Consider the following 15965-nt stretch of genomic DNA (forward strand, 5'->3'; position numbering starts at 1 on the left):
TCCCAGCCCTGATCCAGGGGTGAGAATGGAGCACTGACTTCCACAGCCAAAGAATCAGAGACACTGAGCAGGGCAGAACTTGGTCTCCTGGGGTCAGGTTAGCAGGGCAGTGGTCAGCAAGGGACTGTGAGTGTGCCCTGAACAAAGGGCCTCCAAGACGGACCCAAAATAGGCCTTCTAATATCACTGGCCAGGAGCTGCGAAGACCACAGAGAAGGGAGAGGTGGGAGAGGCAGCCCACAAGCAGGACCTATCTGCTCGCTGCAGTGACCACCCTGCACACAAGAGGGCAGCAGCCTCTGGCGCTTAGATGTACGTGGACCAGGCTGTTGCAGGGATGAGGAACATAAAATTCATGGTACAGGAAAAAAATCAGGGGGGAAAGGTAGGACTATGAAGGACTCCCCTTTTCAAGGAATATAATTCTGCAATGTATTTTATAGTGATACACTGTATAGCTTTTTTTATTTTTATTTTTTTGGGGGGGTAGCTTTATTTTGAAGTAATGTCATATTTAAAACAGTTGCAGGAATAGCACAAGAGCTTCTGTCCCAGATTCCCTGACTGCTGACCTTTCTCTCACACTGTCATTCTCTCTCACACATACTTCTCTGAGCCAGTCAAAAACAAACTGCACATATGATGCCTGCCTACTCCTAAACACTTTAGAGTGTATTTAACATTAACCCAGAACATTGTTGTTGTTTTTTTTTAATCTATTTTATTGATTTTTTTTTACAGAGAGGGAGGGAGAGGGATAGAGAGCTAGAAACATCGATGAGAGAGAAACATCGACCAGCTGCCTCCTGCACACCCCCTACTGGGGATGTGCCCGCAACCAAGGTACATGCCCTTGACCGGAATCGAAACTGGGACCTTTCAGTCCGCAGACCGACGCTCTATCCACTGAGCCAAACCGGTTTCGGCAACCCAGAACACTCTTATACCTACAATAGGACAATTATTTACAAAAAAAAAACCAAAACCCTGATATAATACTGTTACCTAGTTAGCACATCTTATTCCAATTTCACCAGCTGCCCCAATATAGCAAAACATGTTTTAAAAATCTAAGCCACTGCCCTGGCCAGTTTTTCTCAGTGGTTAGAGCGTCAGCCCGAGGACTGAAGGGCTGTGGGTTTGATTCGCAGTCAAGGACACATACCTCAGTTGCAGGTTCGATACCCGTCCGTGAGTCAGGGCGTGAGCAGAAGCAACCAATCGATGTGTCTCTTTCACAACCCTCTCTCCCTCTCACACCCCCAATCCTCCCTCCCTTCCACTTTCTCTAAAAAAAATCAGAGGAAGCCCTAGGTGGTTTGGCTCAGTGGATAGAGCATTGGCCTATGGACTGAAAGGTCCCAGGTTTTATTCTGGTCAAGGGCACACACCCGGGTTGTGGACTCGATCCCAGTGGGGGGGTGTGCAGGAGGCAGCCGATCAATGATTCTCTCTCCTTACTGATTTTTCTATCTCTTTCTCCCTCTCCCTTCCTCTCTGAAATCAATAAAAATATATTTTTAAAAATTCAAGGGAAAAAATATCGTGTGAGGATTAAAAAAAAAAAAAATCTAAGCCACCAAGATATAAGGATGGGGAAGGTCTGGAGGTTGCCTCAGATGAGGCAGGACAGGTGGAAGAAAGAGGTGGCCTGGGGACAGGGTGGCACAAAGGATCTCTGACCTCTGTGGGTGAACAGTGGCTATTTAGAACCCTGGCCTTCAGACGTGGAACAAGGCAAAGAGAAAAGACTCATGGTGACAGCTAAAGCCTGAGTGGAGGTGGCGCCTCCAGCCTCTTGTTGGTGGGCTCTGGGCATAGTTCTCGACTTTGCCTACCTGTTTCTCATCTGCAAAACAGGAGTAAAGACAACACCTAAAACCACAGAAAGTTTTAAGATGATAAGAAGATTATGTGAAGGGCTCAGAAACAAATGTCCATGTGTAAGGCTGATGCTGACCACGATGGATTCAGAGGTGGCCACAGAAACCTTTGAGGGGCCTGGAGAGGGTAAGAGGCTGAGGGCAAGCCAACACAGGCCAAGGCTTCAGGGGTGGAAAAAGTTGGAGTGTTGCCTGGCTGGTGTGGCTCAGTGGTTGAGTGCTGACTAGGAGGTCACGATTCAATTCCCAGGTGGGGCACACGCCCAGGTCTTGGCTGGATCCACACTAGAGGGTGTGTAGGAGGCAGCCAATCAATGATTTTCTCATCATTGATGTTTCTCTCTCCCTCTCCCTTCCTTTCTGAAATCAATCAATCAATCAATCAATCAATCAGTTTCTTAAAAAAAAAAAGTTAGTGTGGAAGGTCTGGTGGTGCCCAATACTAAGCAGGGGTCTGTGCTGAAGTTGAGGAGACCTTACCCAAGAAGAAGGGCAAGTTGGGGTATCCAGTGCTTCTAGACGGTCCTGGGGGAAAAGTCAGGGAAAGAAGGTGGGCATGGATGGCAAGCCCCAGGGCACTGGGGACACTGTGGAAGGAGTGGGGCGTTTGAACAGACAACAGGCCAGTTCTTGTGCAATATGGCAACTTGGGCTGTGTGATGGCGACCTCCCTGGCAGGAGGCATTGGGGGCACAGGACCCTGCTCACTCTGCTCACAGGGGCAGTGTCCATCTGTCCCAACACTGATGACAGCATCTGACCCCTGACTCAGGAGGGCCTCACAGGTCCTCCCCGAAAATTGCTTTTTCCCCACTGTGAGCGGTTATTTGGAACAATGAAAATATCTTGTCCCTCATCAAACTCTCAATTCATTCATCATGTCAGCATGGATACATGGATTCCAACTTCACTGCCACTAACTCTGATGCTCCAGCTATCTAGCGCTTGGCCAGCAGGAGCCCCTTTAAGCGGCTCCTATGTGCCCCCACTCCCTTAATTTCTGGGACAGAAGATGCCCAGTCTCCTCTTCTGCACCCCCCACCCAGCCCTGGTCTTGAGTTTAAACGTCCACTAAGCAGAGCTGAGAAGACTCTTGCATCACCACAAGGCAAGGCGAAGATGCCAAGGCTCAGGACCAGATTGCTCCAGATGACAGGAGTGAGGTTGGATGCTCCCCAAGTCACCTGCAGCGCACACACGCTTGTGTATGCGTGCACACATGTACACACACTCCACACACAGCATCTTCCACTCTTCCCTAAGCAGACACCATCAGTGCCCAGGTTAGGCCAAATCTGTGCCAAGGGTTAGCTGGGAGGTGACAAAGCGCTTGACCATCATTTTCACAGAAGTAAGGACAAACCAACATCCTTTCTTCTCAACCATAAGCAATCATTTTTCTTATCTGGAAATTAAAATATTTGTAGACACTCTAATCAAGGAATCCTGTGATTCCAAGAAACTGTGATTCCAAGAAACAACCACTTTCCCTGCACAGAAACCACAAATGAGTGGCCTGTGTCGCTCTCAGATGCTGCAGGCACCAATGGGCTGGAGCTGCTACTCTAAGCTTTTCTTATCTTCCCCTAAAAGTCTTTCCCATTCAAAGTTATTGTGGCAAAATAAGAAAAGAGAATCACTCCATTCACCAATAAAGGAACTATGTGCAGGTGGAGACAGGCGGTGCCTGGCCACTTAGCGTTGGGCTCTGTGAATCCCCACAAGCAGAAGAACTGCTATCATTAGGAATTGATGAACCACTTTTTATTTTTATCGAAAAGGTGAAGCTGAGGCAGCTTTGAAGTCAGGACGTCCATGTGGTAACGCTCACCATTCAGCCACAGAAAGGCTGATGCCTCTTTTTATCTTGAATAAGGCAGCGCTCACAATAACTCGGACCAAGAGGCACTCCCGCCAGGCTTTCTGACAGAGCAACAGCCAGGCCTGGGGATTGAGCTTTTGAGGGAGGCTTAGAGCTGCTCTCCCACCTCAAGGAGAAGCACCTCACTTGGCACAATGAGAAAAGGCCACATGGCAGACACTTAAGGGCAACCCCTTATCTTCTGAACTGACCGTGAGGTCAGGGCCCTAAAAGCACCCCCTCCAGCCTGCAGAGTATGACCAAGTGTTGACCATGAGCTATATCTGGATGTAAGCTGAGCTCACAGAAAGTCAAGCAGGTGCCTTTCCCACTGGCCATGGCCACAGCAGCCCAGTCAGAATGAGAAAAACAGGTGGGCATGGGTCTGAGAGGACTGGTGAGCCTCAAACTCAGGGACAGGAGGGTGAGAGCTGTGCGGTGGAACTTACGGGAATGTGAGGTAGAGGCACTCGCCCGTTGACCTGGACGCTCTCCTGCATCTCCCTGCGGTGCTGCTTACGGATCCTGTATGGTGGGATTCCATCCCTGCCAGAAAAAAGAGACAGCCTCGTGTGAGCGCACACAGAACAGCTCCACAAAGCATAGCTGTGCCGGCTTTACCATGGGCAGGGTCCATGTGGCCTGTTTTACTAAGGCCTGATAATTAAGAAAGGTTCTTACATTTTTAAAGGGGGGAAGGAATATGTGACAGAGACAGCATGTGGCCACAAAGCCTGAAATATTTGCTACTGGTTCTTTAAAAAAACCATTTGCTGCCCTAGCCGGTTTGGCTCAGTGGATAAAGTGTTGGCCCTCAGACGAAGAGTCCTAGGTTCAATTCCGGTCAAGGGCATGTACCTCGGTTGCAGGCTCAATCCCCAGCCCTGGTCAATTGAGGGCTGGGGATTGTGTCTCTCACATCAATGAGTCTCTCCCCCTCCTTTCCACTCTCTAAAAACAAACACACAAACAAAAAAATTTGCTGACCCCTGCTTTATTGCCCAGGCAGGATGCGATGTGCCTACCTGGGAGTGGACAGGAAACATTTGAGAGCTGCAAAGTGGGCAGCCAAAACAATCTAAATCATAGTGAAAGATTTGCAAGGCTTCATTTTTCTACTTTCTTCCAGGGTAAATTGGTCAAGCAGTGTACTCTCTTTGAGGGATGCTCAAATTAGTTTTCTTGACATAGCTATGAAGATTTAACTTCTGAAGATTATGATAAAAAATGTCAAATTATATATTGTCTTTAAGATAATTAAATGCACTTACTCAAGACAGATGTCAGATTTAACACATAACTCACTGCATGTATACAATCCCTAAAAACCTCTCCAGTCCTTTCCCTGCCATTTAAAAGCTACTCTGGGGAGCATAGTGGCTACCAGGAGCCAGCATGTGAAAAGATGCGTGCCAAAGCAGGATGACTACCATGGCTTCTCTGGGTTCCTACTTCCTCTCTATTGAAGGAACCCAAGGTGGGCCTCCCTGCTCTCCAGGGTGCAGTGAATGTCTGTGACCCTGACTGCAGGGTGCTGTGAATGTCCTGACCCCCTCGACTACTTCCCAAGCACCGCCCACTGCCAGCACATCATGCTCTTCCTGTATGGTGGACGAAAACATGCAGCCAGGACAATTCTAACCCCACTTTAACTGCTGGATGGACTAGGGAAGTTGCCACCTTGCCCCTTGGTACCCAGGACACACTTAGTGTGTCTTGGCCAGCCCCACACCTACCAGCACAGCAGTTTCAAGGGTAGGTATGGCTGCAACATTCTCCCCAGAGCCCTGGTCTGGGTAGAAAAGGTGAGCTTTGGTTCAGAACAGGGCAGAGAGAGGCTGTGATGGTCTCTCCCTCCTATCACCGCCTCGATATTCCTGGCTACCAGTGATCCAGTGGGTGCAAGGGGAACTCAAGGGGGCAGATGTCAAGGAAAAAGTGAGTTGAATACATTTAAAATGTCTTTACATGCCCTCAGGTTTTGTTCAGGTGTCCTGAGCAATCAACTTGTTTGTTTCTCATATACTTTAATGGGGCACTTAAAAATTCCATACTCCTCTATGGGGATTAGGCATTATCCTCAGACACCTATGTCCAAAATCCACAAACTACTAAGGTGTTCAGTCATTTTTGTCATGAGGTTAAAATACTAAGTGCAGTTGCCCCAACAATTTAATAAAACACACAATCCTGTTTTTTTGCATCTAATATACATTCAAATATGTCATAATTTTACATCCCAAATTCTTGACTTTCCTACATTTCTGACTCATTATAAATCAAGATGAACAAAATATCAGGAGGAAAACATTTTTAGTTTATTTATTTATTTATTTTTAAAATATTCTTTTATTGATTTCAGAGAGGAAGGGGGAGGGAGAGAGAGATAGAAACATCAATGATGAGAATCATTAGGCAGTTGCCTCCTGCACGTTCCCTAATGGGGATTAAACTCCCAACCCAGGCATGTGCCCTGAACAGGAATTGAACCATGACCTCCTGGTTCATAGTTCGACACTCAACCACTGAGCCATGCCGGTTGGGCCATTTTTAAATTTTTATATCTTCCCCTTAGCAAACATATTTTATTGGATAGAATTAAGATACTTTTCAAGGAAATTGAAAATTACCCAGGCAGATCAACTTTCATTTTAGTAACAGAGTATTGGGGAAGAGGAAAACCGGATGCTACAAATGCTATCCATCCTGTGCTTTCAGCAGTTGTGGACATCTGCAGGGCAGCAGCTGAATGTAACTGTTTTATGATATTTTACATTCATGGCAGGTACTGTTTGAAACCCCAATAATTTCAAGTAAGAAGTTGTTTAAAAACATGTCAACATTTTATCTTCAAGATTCAAAATAAAGGAGAATGAAATGGTCCATGAGAAATACCACATTCAGAAGTTCAACCTGAAGGGACAGATTCATCTAGTGATGTCACTACATGGTCATTGAAACGGAGAGAGCTCAAGACTTACAATGATGGGTGACTGGCTAAGTTTGGTTCAGACACAGCTTATGATAACCTATCCTGTACACTAAAATTGAGATGTCAGAAAAATCCTTGAAGACAGGCAAATGATGGGCAGAGGACCTGAATAGACACTTCCCCAAAGAGGACATACAAATGGCCAATAGACATATGAAGATACTCAACATCACTAATCATCAGAAATGCAAATTAAAAGCACTATGAGATATCACCTCACACCTGTCAGAATGGCTATCATCAATAAGTCAACAAATAACATACTGTTTTCCATAGTGGCTGCACGAGGGAGAAAAGGGAACCCTCATGCAGCCACCATGAAAAACAATATGGAAGGTCCTCAAAAATTTAAAATGGAACTGCCTTATGATCTAGCAATTCCAGTTCTGGGTATATATATATGAAGAACCCCCAAACACTAATTCAAAAGCATATATGCACCCCTACGTTCATAGCAGTATTATTTACAATAGCCAAGACAAGGAAGCAACCAGGTGCCCATAAATAGATGAATGGATAAAAAAAAGTTGTGATACGCCTTAGCCGGTTTGGCTCAGTGTTTAGAGTGTTGGTCTGCGGACGCAAGGGTCCCAGGTTCGATTCCATTAAAGCGCACATGCCTGGGTTGCAGGCTCGGTCCCCAGTAGAGGGCGTGCAGGAGGCAACCAATCAATGATTTCCTCTCATTATTGATGTTTCTCTCTCTTCCTCTCCCTACCTCTCTGAAATCAATAAAAAATATATATATATTTTAAAAAGTTGTCGCCTAACCGGTTTGGCTCAGTGGATAGAGTGTCAGCCTGCAGACTGAAAGGTCCGAGGTTCAATTCCAGTCAAGGGCATGTACCTTGGTCGCGGGCACATCCCCAGTAGAAGGTGTGCAGGAGTCAGCTGATCGAAGTTTCTCTCTCATTGATGTTTCTAACTCTCCATCCCTCCCCCTTCCTCTCTGTAAAAAATCAATTCAAAAAATATATGTGTGTGTATGTGTGTGTGTGTGTGTGTGTATAAAAGAAAAGCAGTGTGGTTAATGATTATATGTTTAAAAAAAGTTGTAAGAACATTATAAACTTGAACAAAAAGATAGATACAGAGACAGTAAAGCATCAAACAGACTGTCAAATTACAGGGGGAAAGTTAGGGAGAGGTGGGGGAGATAAGAGATCAATCAAAGGACTTGTATGCATGCATATAAGCATAACCAACGGATGCAAAACTCTGGGGGGTGAGGGCATATATGAGAGTGGGGTGGGGGGTGGCAATGGTAAGATATGTACACATATAATACCTTAATAAAAAAATTGAAAATAAAAATAAAAAAAAGTTGTGATACATGTATACAATGGAATATTACTCAGCCATAAAAAAGAATAAAATTTTACCATTTGTGACAGCATGGATGGACCTAGAGGGTATTATGCTAATTGAAATAAGTCATTCAGAGAAAGACAAATACCTTATGATTTCACTTATGTGTGGAATCTAAAGGAAAAAATAAACTAACAAAATAAAAATAGGCTCAGAGATACAAAGAACAGACTGATGGTTGCTAGAGGGAGGGGGGTTGGGAGACTAGTTGAACAAGGTGAAAAAATTTAAGACTCATTACAAAACAGTTACAGGGATGTCAAGTACAGCATAGGAAATATAGTCAATAACATTGGAATAATTATGTATGGTGCTATGAAAATATCAGGGGGAACAATTTGTAAAGTATATGATTGTCTAACCACTATACTGTACACCTGGAACTAATACAAAATAATACTGAATGTAAATTATAGTTGAAAAATATTCATTTAACAAATATCGATTGGATTTCAACTACTACTGATTGGTTTTGAAGGTCAACAAAATATTCAAGAATGTTTACAGATGAGATTAAAAAAAACAAAAACACAAACAGCAGGTGCCCTAGCTGGTGTCTCAGTGATGAGAGTGCTGGCCTGCACACCAAAAGGTCGTGGGTTCGATTCCCAATCAAGGGCCTGTACCTGGGTTGCAGATTTGATCCCTGGCCCCAGTTGTGGTGCATGTAGGAGGCAACCAATCAATGTGTCTTTCTCACATCAATGTTTCTCTCTGTTTCACAAAATCAATGAAAAACTATCCTTGGGTAAGGATTAACAACCACCACCAAAAAAATACATATATATATACTCACAAAGACAGGCAAACGAAAGGTATGAACTATAAAAATGGCATGTTAAGTGGGACACTATTTTTTTGGTTAATCCTCACAATTTATTTATTTATTTATTTTTGGGGGTTTAATCCATATTCTTCCATTGAGTTTTAGAGAGAATGGGAGAGGGAGAAGGGAGGAGGGAGAAGGGAAAAGAAACGAGGAAGAGGGAGAGGGAGAGGGAGAGTGACATTGATTAGTTGCCTCCGCACGCACTCCCAGACCAAGGCCAGGGATCCAGCCTGCAACTAAGGTACATGCTTTTGACCGGAATTGAACCCAGAACCCTTCAGTCCAAGGGCTGATGCTCTACCCACTGAGCCAAACCAGCTAGGTCAAGTGGGACACAATTTAAAAGTATGCATTCGCCCAGCCAATATGGCTCAGTAGTTGAGCCTTGATCTATGAACCAGGAGGTCATGATTCAATTCCCAGTCAGGGCACATACCTGGATTGTGGGCTCAATCCCCAGTAGGGGGCATGCAAGAGGCAGCCAATTGAAGATTCTCTCTCATCACTGATGTTTCTATCTCTCCCTATCTCTTCCTCTCTGAAATCAATAAAAAAATAGTGGGGTTTTTTTTTAAGAAAAATGATCTGCCGAAACCGGTTTGACCTTTGGTGGATAGAGCGTCAGCCTGCGGACTGAAAGGTCCCAGGTTCGATTCCGGTCAAGGGCATGTACCTTGGTTGCGGGCACATCCCCAGTAGGGGGTGTGCAAGAGGCAGCTGATCGATGTTTCTCTCTCATCGATGTTTCTAACTCTCTATCCCTCTCTCTTCCTCTCTGTAAAAAATCAATAAAATATATTTTAAAAAAGAAAAAAAGAAAAAAAGAAAAATGATCTTAAATATAATGTTGCATGCAATAGACATTAATATCTCAAGACAAATGATTTTAAATATGATGTTACATACAAGAAACACCAATTATTCAAGAAAAATGATCTTACATATAATATTACACGCAATAAACATTAATATTTCAAGAATAAAAGAATTTTAAGTATAATAATATTACCAAAACTGTACTAACATAGTATGATATCACAAAAGTTGTAGGAAATATTAGAAATCTGTAAATAACACGATTACTTCTATTATATTCTAGATTATTCCCCCCCCCACTCTATTTTTGTTCATCCGTTTATGTTGTTCATTATATACCACAAATGAGTAAGATCATATGATATTTATCTTTCTCCAACTGGCTTATTTCACTTAGCATGATGCTCTCCAGTTCCATCCATGCTGTTGCAAATGGTAAGAGTTCCTTCATTTTTACAGCAGCGTAATATTCCATTGTGTAGAAGTACCACAATTTTCTCAAATCTACTCATCTGTTGATGGGCATTTAGGCTGTTTCTAAATCTTAGCTATGGTAAATTCTGCTGCTATGAATATAGGGGTGCATATATCCTTTCTGATTGGTACTTCTGGTTTCTTAGGATATAGTCCCAGAAGTGGGATTATTGGGTCAAATAGTCCTTATTTTCTTTCTTATTTAATCTATGACTCCTCAAATTTTTTTTTCTTTTTTTTTTTTAAATATATTTTATTGATTTTTTTACAGAGAGAAAGAGAGAGGGATAGAGAGTTAGAAACATCGATGATAGAGAAACATCGATCAGCTGCCTCTTGCACAACCCCTACTGGGGTTGTGCCCGCAACCAAGGTACATGCCCTTGACCGGAATCGAACCTGGGACCTTTCAGTCCGCAGGCCGACGCTCTATCCACTGAGCCAAACCGGTTTCAGCTCAAATTTTTCATATGATGAAATAGGCTGGATGGAGAAGTCTCCCTGTGACCAGCTGACAGCTTGTTGCTCTAGGCCCTATGAGGTCTGCCTTGTGGGGAAAGAACCCTGTGTAAGGTATATTCTATAGCTTTCCCCTGCACTCAGTACTTTTCCACTGTGCCCACTTGGGGCTCCTGCCCTCTCTGCACTTTTCCTGTTATTCTCATTTCAGGTGTCACAAGAGAGAGCTAAGGGGCCAAGAAGAGCAGCTTTAGAGTTGGCTCCCTGCAACCTCCTGCAGCTGCATCCAGCTTAACTGTTCGCTCCCACCCACATAAGTAAGAGACATAGAAATACTTGCCCTCCCTACTCTTACTTGCTGACACTACTTTGGTCTCAACCCTTCTTTTTTTAAAAAAATATATTTTATTGATTTTTTACAGAGAGGAAGAGAGAGGGATACAGAGTTAGAAACATCGATGAGAGAGAAACATCGATCAGCTGCCTCCTGCACACCCCCTACTGGGGATGTGCCCGCAACCAAGGTACATGCCCTTGACCGGAATCGAACCTGGGACCCTTGAGTCCCCAGGCCGACGCTCTATCCACTGAGCCAAACCGGTTTCGGCTGGTCTCAACCCTTCTGTTCACAGGTCTAACAATAAACTTTGCTTTTTAATTTCATTTGGCCTGTTCCTCTCGGTATCGACCTAACACCCTGCAGTCAGTGAGCTCACACCTACCTGCTCAATGTCACAGCCAAAGACTTTCTGGCCCTGAGGCTGGAGGGTGTCCAGGAGGCAGCCCCCACCCCTAGGGCCCAACCCTGAACAAATACTTCCTATCAGTGCTGGTCAGATAGCAAAAGGCAAAAGTACCAAAATCTGGGCAAGTCTGACATCATGGGCAGCAGGGTCAAGACCCCAAATGACTTCAGCGAGTGACAGGCAATGCCCTCATCTAGTAAGACAATGTTTGACACCATCAAGCTTCTAATGTGCACTTGTACCCCAACAAGCCATCTGCCAATGTGAAGGAGAAGGTGTCAGAAAACAAGTACTTTCCCACAAAAGGAGAGGATGAAAGATCTGCTGCCAGCACAGAGAACACGGAGGCTCAACATGGCTGTTTGTGGTCACTGAGACCTCTTGGACATGCAAGCCTCAGTTGAAATATCTGGGCACTGGGCCAGCACACAGAACCAGCTGCACCAACTTCCTCCCTTGCTTGCATCTCCCTCTCTCCCCATGGTGAGATGATAGGGGACTGCTCACCTATACGACAATTTCTAAGTTTAAAAAACTGGTAAGTGCATAACAGTGAGGACAAGAAATGCACCTGCACAGCAGTGCAGCCTTCCAGGGTCACATTTGCCTGGGCAGGCAGTCACCCTCTGCTTGGTTGCTAACAAGTGCTGATCTTTAAAGTGAACCCCACACTATAAAAACCAAAGAGAAAAACAGAACCAAAGTGCTCCAGCCCAGGCAGCCCTAAAATTTGTTTCAATGTCACCCCATGGTTTCTCCTCTTTCAAAGGTTCCTGTAACCTCGGCCTCGGAGAAAAGCAACTAATGCAAAACTCAATTCTAGTTTATGTTAGGATTAAAAAAAAGTTTTTATTGATTTCAGAGAGAAGAAGGGAGAAGGAGAGAGTTAAGAAACAGTGATCGGCTACCTCCCACATGGCGACCCCCCCCCCACCACTGGGGGTCTAGCCTGCAACCTGAGCATGTGCCCCAACCGGGAATCAAACCGGTGACCTCCCAGTACATAGGACGACACTCAACCAACTAAGCCACACTTGCCAGGCTATGTTAGGGTTTTAAACACTTCCTACAATGCAGCTTGTCTATCTGTACGTCAGATGTACTAACACCAAGTTGGGAGAAAGGCCACAAGTCACTTTCCGTCAAGATAAAGCCCCAGCTCAGACTGGCACAGGCTACCATGCTCCATGAGGGCTGCACTCACCCAGGCAGGGGGGACTTACACACTGCTGTCAGTGAGGGACAGGCTGTCCGCGTCGCTGGAGAGGCTCTGCTGCTCACTGTCATTGGTGCTGGTGGCTGGAGCGAGGGCATAGCCAGAGTTGACATAGTAGGGGTTGACAGGCTCCCGCCAGGATCCATATCTGCAAAGAAGGAAGGCACGTCAACAGCAGCCCAACATCATCTCCTATTAATCCGCGTTTTCAGAATCATATGCATATCCTTCTATACGAACTACAAATGCAAACAATTCAAGAAAAAGTACAAAGGGCTGGCATCTTCTTCCTGCCTCCCATTCCCCAGTGGGATCGGTTAAGCCCCAGGGATCTTCCAGGTCTTTCCTCTGTATTTAAGTAGATGTGTAAGTGAACACACAGATTATTATTTGGACTTGCATTTTTATGCATGTAACTAGGAACAGGACACAGCTGTTCTGCTTGTCCTTCTTCTAAAGAGCAGACTTATTTGCTGCAAAGTACACCCAACCTCCTGGATGTTCCAGCAGCAGCGTCAACCCCTGCCCACTCCTTGTGCAGGCCCACTTCAAGGCAGCCAGAACTCCTGTGCACGCCTGAGCACCGCCACAGAATGGGATGTAGGGGATGGCGGGGGAAAGTATGTAAGTTTAACAGAGTGTTCATTCTGTCCTCCAGTCACTCCCTGGGTGGCATTCACCTCCAATTGTCATGTGATTAGCCAGAAAATGACAATTTATTTTAGTTAACAGTCAGGCTGGCAGTTTTGGTTGTCGTTTAAATTCCTCCCTTTGGCCGAAACCGGTTTGGCTCAGTGGATAGAGCATCGGCCTGCGGACTGGAAGGTCCCAGGTTCGATTCCGGTCAAGGGCATGTACATTGGTTGCGGGCACATCCCCCGGTGGGGGGTGTGCAGGAGGCAGCTGGTCGATGACTCTCTCTCAGTCTCTCATCGATGATTCTGGCTCTCTATCCCTCTCCCTTCCTCTCTGTAGAGAATCAATAAAATATATATATACACACACACACACATTCTAAAGGTAATATGCAAATTAACCGTCACTCGGTTACAAAGCTGGCAGCACCCATAGCCACAAGATGGTAGCGCCCAGTCCTCTCAGCCCCGCCAGAGTCCCCCAGTCCCAGGGGGTGACTGCTGACAGCCGGTAGCGTGAGAGGCCTGGCAGAATGCTTGCTTCGTCGCTGCGGTGACGAGGCAAGCGTTCTGCGCCCAGCCGCAGATGGGACTCTGGGCCGTGGATGGGCCTCTGGGCCACGGAGAGCCTTTGGGCAGTGGGTGCGGAGTGGCCAGGTCCCGCAGAGAGCTACTGGTGCACAGATTCGTGCATAGGGATACTAGACAATAATGAGAGAGAATCATTAATAGGCTGCCTCTTGCACGCCCCCCTACTGGGGATTGAGCTCACAATCTGGGCATGTGCCCTGACCAGGAATTGAACCAGTAACCTCTTGGTTCCTGGGTCCATGCTCAACTGCTGAGTCACACCCAGCTGGGCTCTTAATGATTTACATTGGTTTTTAAATATTCTTACTATTAACCTCTGGCTACGAATAAAAAATATTTTTTTTCTCTAAAGTCACTTAAAAAAAAAATCCTCAACCGAGGATATGTTTATTGGTTTTAGAGAGATAGGGGGAGGGAGGGAAGGCGGGAAGAAGGGAGGGAGAGAAAGAGAGAAACACAATGTGGGAGAGAAACATCAATGGGGCAGAGAAACATCAACCAGTTGCCTCCTGTCCATGCCCTGACTGGACATTGAACCTATACCTGCAACCTTTTGGTGTATGGGACAACACTCCTACCAACTGAGCCACCCGGCCAGGGCTAAAGTCACTTTTAAAAAATAACTCGTTTATGTTAATTTTGGTCACACAAAATGTTTTATTTTTATGAAATCAGATTTGGAAACCTCTTCCTTTATAGATTTTTCTCCCAATCTTACATAGGTAGGCCTTCCTCATTCCAAATTATAAATATATTCTTCTATTTATCTTAATTTTTAAAAATTTAGATCTTTACCTGAAATGCATGTGGATGTAAAATCTACCTCACTTTCTTGCATCAAAATGGAAAGCCAGTTGTTAACACTAAATACTGAATCTTTCTCTGCATTCTATCTGGACTTCCCTCATACACATATCTACTCTAGTGTCTACACTGATCTATCTACACGTCAGCTTTCCTGACCCCCTCACTGCTGTCCTTGGCCTTGTGTTCCAACACCACCTCTTCTTCCCAAAGACTGTCCTTGAATAGCCACCTCTGTCAGGCCTCTACAGGTCATGATGAAAGTGGAATAGGACTAAGGCTGTCTGAAGGCCCCATGTCTGTGTAGGAGGCTGGGGTTTTCATGCTGATTGCTCAGTGATGTGCACAATGGACCCCAGTCATAGTCCCCACAGCCCCAGCCTCACTTCTTTTATTTTTTAAAAAATATATTTTATTGATTTTTTACAGAGAGGAAAGGAGAGGGACAGAGAGCTAGAAACATCGATGAGAGAGAAACATCGACCAGCTGCCTCCTGCACACCCCCTACCGGAGATGTGCCCACAACCAATGTACATGCCCTTGACCGGAATCGAACCTGGGACCTTTCAGTCCGCAGACCGACGCTCTATCCACTGAGCCAAACCGGTTTCAGCCCCAGCCTCACTTCGGATTAGAGTTACTGCTCCCAGTCCTTGAGCACTTGCTGTACTGGTGAATGACAGGCTGTACTGACTGCCAAGACCTGGGATGCGTCACCCTGTTCTTTGGACCTCAGTGTCCTCAGTGTAGAAAGAGGAGAGACCAGGGAGAAACCAAGATGGCAGCATAGGTAAACACCTAAACTGCAGCCTCGCACAACAATTTCAAAAATACAACTAAAAGACAAAACGAACATCATCCAGAACCACAGGAAAGCTGGCTGACTGTAACTTCTACAACTAGAAGGAAAGAGAAAACCACAAGGAAAACCAGAGGAGCTGTAAAAGCCTGAGGTACAGATACATGGGCGCGTGCGTGCGGAGAGGACGGAGCCGGAGAGGACGGGGTAGCTGAGTGCCTGGCTGGCGTTCTCTAGTGGGAAGGAGATAAAAGCTCAGGACTGCGCTGAACCCCAGTTCCGACTGCACTGAACCCCAGTTCTGACTGCACTGAACCCCAGTTCCAGGCGAGACCCTGGGGACTCAGGCTCATACGGGGGGAATCTGGACTGTAAGGCGGAAACTCAGGGGAGCGGTGAAAGGCAGAGCTCTGGAGATGCGCACGTGAATGTGTGCAGAGGATGGACTGTTGACTGTGCCGCTGGATTGCCCTAGCGGGAAGGAGACAAAA

General features: G+C 45.5%; 1 protein-coding gene across 3 annotated transcripts in view; it reads right to left on the reverse strand.

Annotated features, from left to right (window-relative positions):
- The window catches only part of AXIN1 (axin 1), a 92983-nt gene that overhangs the window by 16889 nt on the left and 60129 nt on the right, over positions 1–15965 (reverse strand). For all 3 annotated transcript variants that reach the window (XM_028134156.2, XM_008157666.3, XM_028134153.2), the window contains exons 3-4: positions 12652–12792; positions 4194–4290 (exon numbers count right to left, since the gene is read on the reverse strand). In XM_028134156.2, the coding sequence (XP_027989957.2) occupies positions 4194–4290; positions 12652–12792 (238 nt within the window). The remainder of the gene's footprint in view (positions 1–4193; positions 4291–12651; positions 12793–15965) is intronic.

This window comes from Eptesicus fuscus, chromosome 4 (genome assembly GCF_027574615.1).
Source record: "Eptesicus fuscus isolate TK198812 chromosome 4, DD_ASM_mEF_20220401, whole genome shotgun sequence".
NCBI classification, from domain to species: domain Eukaryota; kingdom Metazoa; phylum Chordata; class Mammalia; order Chiroptera; family Vespertilionidae; genus Eptesicus; species Eptesicus fuscus.